General features: G+C 34.2%; 1 protein-coding gene across 1 annotated transcript; it reads right to left on the bottom strand.

Moving 5' to 3' along the window:
• Positions 1-2054: 2054 nt before the first annotated feature.
• On the bottom strand, positions 2055-7787 carry LOC120282778. The gene is made up of 5 exons (XM_039289625.1): positions 7700-7787; positions 2904-3743; positions 2712-2814; positions 2313-2530; positions 2055-2200 (listed from the first exon to the last, which is right to left on the bottom strand). The coding sequence occupies exons 1-5, from the start codon at positions 7785-7787 to the stop codon at positions 2055-2057; spliced, it is 1395 nt and encodes a 464-aa protein (XP_039145559.1).
• Between the last annotated feature and the right edge of the window lie 1217 nt (positions 7788-9004).

Raw genomic sequence — 9004 nt, 5'->3', positions numbered from 1 at the left:
TATTTTTTAAAAAAAATTTGAAGATTGGATATATAACAGTCATGCTTTTTTTTAATTTTTTTAAATACAATATTTTTACAAAAAGAAATATTGGATATCTAACCATTAATTTTTTTATTTTTTTAAATCCGAAAATATAATTTTGTAATTATTTTTTTATAATGCAAAAATATAAGGGATTTTTTATTTTCTTAATTTTTTTTTTCATCTGATATCTAAACATTTGGAATTTTTAAAAGAAGGGTTAACCCTGACCCTCCAAAACCCTCCGAATCCCCACTTTTCCTGGCCCCCCAATTTGGGGTACCAGGGAAGGAAGAACCTCCTAAAGATTTTTAAATGTTTTAAAAGACCTTAATACCCTTAATTTTTTAAATTAATTACATAACGTCACTTCATAAGTTTTTCTTTAATTTTTTCAATCTAATTTTATTTTAATCAAGTATTCACATGACACCCATCGTAGTTCCTTGTTTTTCTTTCACTTTTTCAATCTAATTTTATTTTAATCGAGTATTCACATGACATCCATAGAAGAATTTATCTCAATAGAATTCTTTGCTATCCAATTTTATTCGAAGTACAAATAAAATTAAAATTTTCTTTGAATGAGAAAAAACTAATAATTATCTAATTCAACATGATTATTATACTATGAATTAAAATATTAGAATAGATTTACTAATAAAATGATAAAGTTATCTTGTGATGATCCAATAGAGCTGTAGGAAAAATTAGTCTTTAATTAATGTATGACATATTTCTAAAAGAAAAATAAATTGTGGTATTTGAGAAGAGGCAAAATTAAAGTATAAAAATGAAAAGTCAAAATAATAACGATAATTATAATAATTATGATATTTATTAAAAAATTAATTAAAGTATGAATTTATTTGAGATATTTATAATGCCTGTGTTTAAATCGAAATAAGTAATTTTTTATTTAATAATAAGGGTATAATTGGTAAATCATATTATTAAATGTCATTTCCTTTTCTTTACCTTCCTTAACTGAACAAGGTTTATCAAAAAACCCCCATTTCCTTTCCTTCCATAAAATTTGTCTATCCAAACAAGGGTTAAATCCTTCCTTTCCTTTCCCTTACTTTCCATTCCCTTCCCTTCTCTTCCCTTCCCTTATTTTCCTTTCTACTTTTGAATCCAAACACTATGTTAGGATTTGACTTTATTATACACAAAAACCTATACAAACAAAGGGCCCCAATAGCTCAAGGATTTAAAAACCGGACCGGCTGGCGAACAGGTTGGTCAACCGGTTCACGGTTCAACCGGTCCAACCGGTTCGACCGGCCGGTTCAACAGTTTTTTATTTTTTTATTTTTTAAATGTATAAAATTTCAAAAGCAGAAAGAAAAATCCATAAAATTATAAAAAAATCCAGAAAATTAAAAAAATGGGGGAAAATAGAAATTTAATAAATATAACTATATAATTAAAATTTTATTACTTTTACTAGCCCACAAGTCACAATTACTACAAGAAACAAATTTTATTTTTAAAATACAAATATACAACTATAAGTCTACATGTTTGTAATAAGACTCAATAGTCAAAACTCAAGACAAGAGTCACAAGACTACATTAAAAAAAACGAGACTAACAAACAAGTCCATCACAAGATTCAAAACCACAAGGCACAAGCTTGAAGAGAATTCAACTTCCACTTCTACATAAAATTTAATTTCTCAACATGAACAAAGTCAACAAACATAGTCATATACAAGTATACCACAAATATGCAAAGTACAAACAACAAAGTATCAAACAAGTTCACAAGCATCAATTGATTCAATTCACAACTTCTACAAAATAAAATTCAAAATTTTCAATATTAATACAACCATGAACCACCAAATAAATTCACAAGCATTAGGAATTCAAGCTCCTACATAATAAAATTTATTGTTTCAAAATACAACATTCAAATTTAAACAAGTCCAAAATCATAAGGAATAAGATACAAGTCACAAAATATAACACCACCACAAAAAAAAGTAAAACTCAAGTTTTTCACCTTGCCTCATCCATGATTCTTAATCATTACTATCATTTCCACGAATTTCATCTTCTTTGTTGCCTTGGTTTACATCAAAGGATGAGATATTAATTCCATCTTGAACAATCAAACAATCCTCCTCTTGAACCGCCAAAACATCATCATCGTTATAATTTGTTGAATCTATAAAAAAGAGTATTTTGTAAATTATAAGTAATTAATGTTAAATAGAATATAAACTTTAACTTGCAATCATATATACTAGTCACTTGTTTGTTAGTAACTTAGTACTAGCCATGAATATTATGGACAAATTCATTTTGCCCTCCTTCTCTTTGTTCTTGTCCTTGTCCTTGTCCTTGTCCTTCTCCTTCTACTTGAGCAATTATATTTTCCAAATCCTCAAGATTAAGTTCGGGTTCCCGTGGAGGCTTATTTTCAGTGACCCAAGTGTCAATTTTGTCAATACACTCATAATCGATCGGATCTAGATTGTTGCTCTTGTTGAATTTCCTACAAATGGAAAACAATTTATCAAAATTTATAAAAGATAAAGTCTCACATTACTTAAATAAATGAACAAATCACATACCTATTCTTCAAACAAAGATTGTAATGTATATAGACAAAATTGTTTAACCTTTGATGCTCCAACCAATTTCTCCGTTTTGTGTGTATTCTTTCGAATGCACACCAATTTCTTTCACAACCCGAGGAAGAAGATGTTTGACTAAGAATTCTGATAGCTAGCTTTTGTAAATTAGCAGCAATATGCCCAAAGAACCTCCACCATTCGTCTAAAGAAAAAAACATTTACATATTTGATGAATAATTGAATATGTAAAACTCTAGTTAACAAATAGAAGTTATTTATCTATTATCATACCTGGCCTTGTATTTTTGCTAGAAGATTGGGGCAAGCTATTTCCAAAGCTACCCATTCGCTCTCGAAAGATAGAAGATTCAACTATCATTTTGTTATAGTTCGGAGCAATATTAGGGTTGCTAATTATAGTTATAAACCCATCCATAACATCCGGCGATTGGCAAATCCTAATAGTGTCTTTTTCATATTGAAATTTTGCATTCAACCAAAATGCGGCCGCATGAATATCTTCACTCATTTGGCGCTCCCATCTTTCCTCCAAAATTGAGATGTAAGGTTGGTACAATCTCCTTACATATTTAAATGTCTCGTTTATAGCTTTGCTTGCTCTAATCATTCCTTCATAAATGTAACTCAAAGAAGGTCTTTCATCAAAATCAACAATGCGTAACAATCTCACAAGTGGAGAGGCTATTTTGACTACTACCAAGCAATCATTCCAAAATTGATTATCCAAGACAATATTGCAAACATCTTTTGCTTTTTTTGTCTTAGACCCATTCCAACCAAGAAAGTCTCTAGAAGTAACCATAGCTTGCAAGTCAGACTTATGATCATGAAGACTTTTCAAAGCAATGAAAGTTGTTGCAAATCGAGTATCACCAAGTCGAAGAATTTCTGTCCAACCTTTTATGCCTCTTAGCCAACTCAAAGTCCACTTGTGATTGTATAAAAAAACAATAATTGAAGAGGCACGATGCGCCAAAGTCTCTATGTGAAGAATTTTGGCAATATCCTTTAGCATCAAATTCAAACAATGAGCTGCACATGGTGTCCACAAAATATTGGGATACTTGTCATAAAGCAATCTTCTCGCGGCTTTGTAATTGGTGGCATTATCTGTCACAACATGAACCACATTTTCCACCCAACAATCTCCACAATCTCTGCAAATAAATTACAAAGGGTGGAAGCATCCGAAATCATGTCTGAGGCATCAACAGATTTGATGAAAGATGTTCCTTTTGGAGAATACACAAGAAAGTTGATCAAAGACCTTTGACGAATATCCTTCTAACCATCGGCCATTATTGTGCATCCACAATCTTCCCAACTACTGCAATAAGTGTCAACAAGCAATTGCAATTCTTTCTTTGGCTCCTCTAACAAGTTGGTTCGCAAAGCATGATAAGTAGGACCTTTGTATCCCAAACCAATACATGTTATAGCATCTATCATTGGTTGGAAATAAAATGAATTTGAAGAATTCATTAGGATACAAGCATCATAGAAAAATCAGGCAATAGCCAAATCCACTTCATGCCATCTTTCTTTGCTATGCAATTCCGCTTTAATAGTGGGTTGTGTTGCAAGTTTGTTACCACTTGGAAAATAAGACGCAATGCTCATTTTTTTTTCTTTTTCTTGATAAATCACTAGGCCCACTATCTTGGAGACTTGCATTATCCGGGTCTTCATTCATGTCACCTTCAAATGGATGCACACTACACCCAAATGGATTCATCAGTTCCCGCTCATTAGCATTTTTTTGTTCATAAAATTCACTTAAATTTTCTTTCAATCTATGACGAACATCTACAGGAACTTTTTTACATGGTCCTACATCACCCCTTTGTCTGGCAAGATGCAATTTCATTCTATGAATACCTCCACCTTTACCACTTTAAAGAAAAAATTACAAATGAACATTTTTTCCCCATCATTGCTTCTTGATTCACTGATATAACTCCATCCTAAATCTGATTTTGAACGGACAGATCGTGAAGATTGCTCAAATGAAGATTGACTATGTGGAGTCTGACAAGGTCCCCTTGCGTATATCCCGCAAGTGCACGGGTTTGTCGAAGTAATAATCCCGGATGAGCGGGTATCGAATCCACAGGGAGTAGGGGATAAAAACACTTAATTCAATTCTTAGCTATGTGAAAGATCAATAGTGATAAGTGTGACAATGATTCAATTCTCGACAATAAAAACAACAAGTAAGAGAGCAAAAGTAAAGTAGGAGGTAAGGCAATCGATAACGATGGGGTACCCGGATAATGCTCCGCCTAGGATAATCATTTCAAGTGCAAGAACCCTCTATTATGCTTTCTAATCAATGCAATAGTGAGTCGTGGAAATCCTTAAATACATAGTCCCAAATCTAAGGTCAACTATGCCTAACTCTATACATGTCCCAGAGGAAAGATTAGATAACCTCTCAAGCTCGCACTCGCATAGAGTTGCAATGAGCTCTAGGGATTCCAAGTGATAAATCTCTTCCTAATTATAGACCTAACCCTTTGGTCCAGGCGGAAGGTCCCTAACCACGATTAAGCCCTAGATACTAAGATCACCTCAACGCTTCACTCCATTGCACGCATAACTAAGCCCCAGCGGAGGGTCATCCCTTAGACCATTCACTCTATTATGGCTGCAAAGAACTCGAGGAACGGAGGTAGAATCTATCACGTCGGAAGGAAAAGGGGACGCTCCTATACCTCTCGACTCACTCTCTCAACCCTCTCCAACCTAGCTTTGTCTAACGCTCGTGGTGTGTCACTCACTCACAAGGTTGCCAACAAGAATTCTCAACCCTAGTGTCACTCTAGGGGAAATATTCATACAATCAAGCATTCAAGGTTGGAACTCACAATAAACATCAATTTATTGAAAGCATAATAAAGAGATTCAAAGAAACGAATACATCCTAGGGTTCACAAATACCCAAGTACCCACTAGGGGTTTAGCTCTCTATGGAGCTAAGTACAATCAAAGAAATAGAATGTAAAAGCAATGAATCCATAAAAAAAAAACCCCTCGATGGTCGTGTCGATGGTCATGTGGAGAGTCCTCTACTCATCGTCCAAGGATTTCCTCGTCCGGTATAGGATACGCCTCGATGGAAGCTCCCTTACCAACCTTCTTCCGAAGGAATGACGATGTCGGAGCCGTAGAAGCTCTCCAAAACCCTAGCCAATACCCCTCAAAACCCTAGCCGAAGCCCTCTCTCAAGTTGGGGAAAAGATGGAGAAGAGAATACTAAAATCGGGACTGAATCGGCTTTTTATAGGGCTGGGATTGGCCAACTACACGGGCGTGGATGCTTCACGCGCCCGTGCAGAATTTCCACACGGTCGTGGATAATTTCCACACGCCCGTGTGGATTCTCTGAACTCCTGTTTTCTCGGCCGGCTGTGAACATTGTTGCTACAGTATTTGCTACAGTGGTTCCAAACTCGAATACGAGGAGGTTGGCACGCACTCTAGCATCTCACACCCGACCTATGTCTTCGCGTTTGAACCTTAGCAAGATTTCCTCCAAAATCAGTGCATTGTGCTCCACATTGGCTTCTTTCCTTCATACTCGGCCTCACAACCCTGCCTGCATGAAAGTAACATAAAAACACACGTATTAGTGTAAAAACCCGAGAAAAGTAATGCTCAACATAAGGAATGAACGCTTCGTATTCATATCGCACATGCACTTATCAGAGTCGATGTTGACGATGATGTTGTGTTTGCTGGGTTTGAGCCGCCTTCTTCCATTACCAAACCAAATAATCTGTTGGATAACAATACATAATAAAAGGCAAAAAAATATCAAGTTACATAATTCATGCAACCAGCAAGATTTAATACACTAACTTATAAGATCTGTGTATATATATATATGATTCAATTCTAAGTCTTAATAATAGAATTATATATCATCTTTTCTATTTTATTTATTACATTAATCAATAAAAAGAGTGCCATGAAATAGTGATGAAATATCTAGAAATAATTGAAGGGATTAGTCAATGAAAGGGTTGTGAATGATACACCCCATTAATGACTTATTGGTATGATATTCATTCAAGACGCTCAACTTGGCTATTTATTAATATTATTAATATTTAGGAATCTTTTTTTTTCCTTAATTTAATTTAGCACCTATATTGTGCCATTGATCTTATCTATATATATATATATATATATATTGTTAACTTGGCCATTCATGCTTCTCGTTTTTTTCACTTTGGCACCAACAAGGAGAAGATTCACAGTAGATACTTTATAAGACAATCAATGAATTGATATGGACCCCTTTTGCGCTAACAATGATAAACAATTTATATAATAATATCAATTGTGAGACTTCAAATTAGGAAACAATATTAGTGGTTTGGTTGGTGACTGGTCGATTAATTAATTAATTCCAAATGTTTTATATAACACTTACATATCAAAAATTAGTAATTAATAATTAGGAAGAAGGAAGGAATTCAACAATCACAGTTAATGCAGGAGATACATCATCATCATCTCAAAATAGAACAACATGGACAGCAACTTGCTTTTGAGTTGAAACAAGAACATCAAAACAATTTACAAGATTTGGCATTAAATATTAAGAGATTAAATCAACAACAATCAGATCCATAAAGACAAAAATCTTGATCACCTCTAAGCATACATTAGATCATATACTTTATAGAAAAAGGTCATAACTTTCATCATCAGAACCAAATAAATCATGGATCATGTACTTTGAACAAAAAAAAAACATCAAGACTAGAAAACAAAAAGGGAAATAGAGATATTACAAACTACAAAGCCCGTGGATTCTCCGTTCTCACCGTCATTCTTCTTCTTCTCTGTGTTGAGGCCCTCAAGCTATATTGTATTCTCTTTACAAAGAAAGCAAGAAATGGTGAAAAGGGAGTGAGAACTATGAGAAGTCAGAAGTAAGATCATGGCATCATGCCCATGAGTGAGAGACAGTCTGCCACATTGAAATTTTTATTTTTATTTTAAACCCGGTCCGGTTGAACCTGTTTACCTGTTCCCGGTCTAAATCCGGTTCATACCCATTTTATCAAGAGCCGGTTCAATATATATGGCTGAAACAGACTGGCGACCGGTTCCCAGTTGAACCGGTTGAACAGGCTGGTCCATGTCCGGTTTTTAAATCCTTGCTATAGCTTCCTCACACGGAGAGAGGAATGTAGGAGTAATATGAACTTTTTAAATATCTTCTAGCTATTTGAGTTTAGTCTTCCCTTTTTTTGTTTTTTTTTTTAATCATTTTCATCAATTTTCCTTTAGTTATTGTTTTGTTTTCATGTCAACATGATGTTAAGATGACCATATTTGTTCATTGTTTTTATTATTATTTTTTCAATGACTTTGCATTTTTTTTTTTTGCCATCCCATGTGACTTGATTTATTTATTTTTTTTATCCTATGATGTAGGGGTGGTAATAGGGAGGGGTGGGGACAGGGAGGCTACTTCCCATCCCAGTTCTTGGCGAGGCAAGAATGGGGACTCCCCATCCTTGAATATCCACGAGGATCACGGGGAAAAAAATCCTCCCATCCCCATCCACATGGGGACACGTCCCCCGCGGGGATCTCCCATGCTAATATACTTGAATTTTAATTTTCTTGAAAATTATCTAACACCAATACACTCATGAAAATTATAAAAATTATTCAACATAAATCTCCACAAAATAACATATCAAAAATTTACCAAAAAAATCTCCAAAATTTTATCAATATAGAGCGAACTATAAACATAAAACTTATACAAGTACAACCATACAATCTAATATATGAATGAATTTTGGGTTCATCTTTTGAGGATTGTTCAAAAGGGAAATGATTAACTATGAAATATGTTTTTCTTTAAGAGGTATTGTGAAATACTGCAAGATATTTTTATTTAAAAAATAATAATATTTTGAGAATTATATTGGTAAAAATATAATTAATTAAATTGAATTAATGGGATGAAGATTTCCTCAGGCAGGGGAAAGCACTCCCCGTCCCCTCTCCATGTAAAGAAACGGGGACAAGTTGATCCCCATATCCGCCCATGCAAGGGAAAGAATTGGATAATCCCCACCCCCTCAGGTCAAATCCCTGTGGGGATCGAGATTTCACACCCCAGTACCATCCCTACAATGATGGTTTATGTGATAACACAATAGAGCACTTTTTTTTTTGGCAAACAATAGGCTTTTTTTTTTAATCCTTACATAGCTTTTATATCCCAAAGCTTTTATATCCATGGCATCTAAACCTTTTTCTTTTCATAAGTTGTCCTTCTTATGTGTCTTTGGGAAAACACATGGAGGAAACATGATTTTATAGTGGTGAATGATTCTTCA

The sequence above is a fragment of the Dioscorea cayenensis genome, chromosome 18, assembly GCF_009730915.1.
Source record: "Dioscorea cayenensis subsp. rotundata cultivar TDr96_F1 chromosome 18, TDr96_F1_v2_PseudoChromosome.rev07_lg8_w22 25.fasta, whole genome shotgun sequence".
NCBI classification, from domain to species: Eukaryota; Viridiplantae; Streptophyta; class Magnoliopsida; order Dioscoreales; family Dioscoreaceae; genus Dioscorea; species Dioscorea cayenensis.
This window is presented reverse-complemented; position numbering and strand designations above follow the sequence as displayed.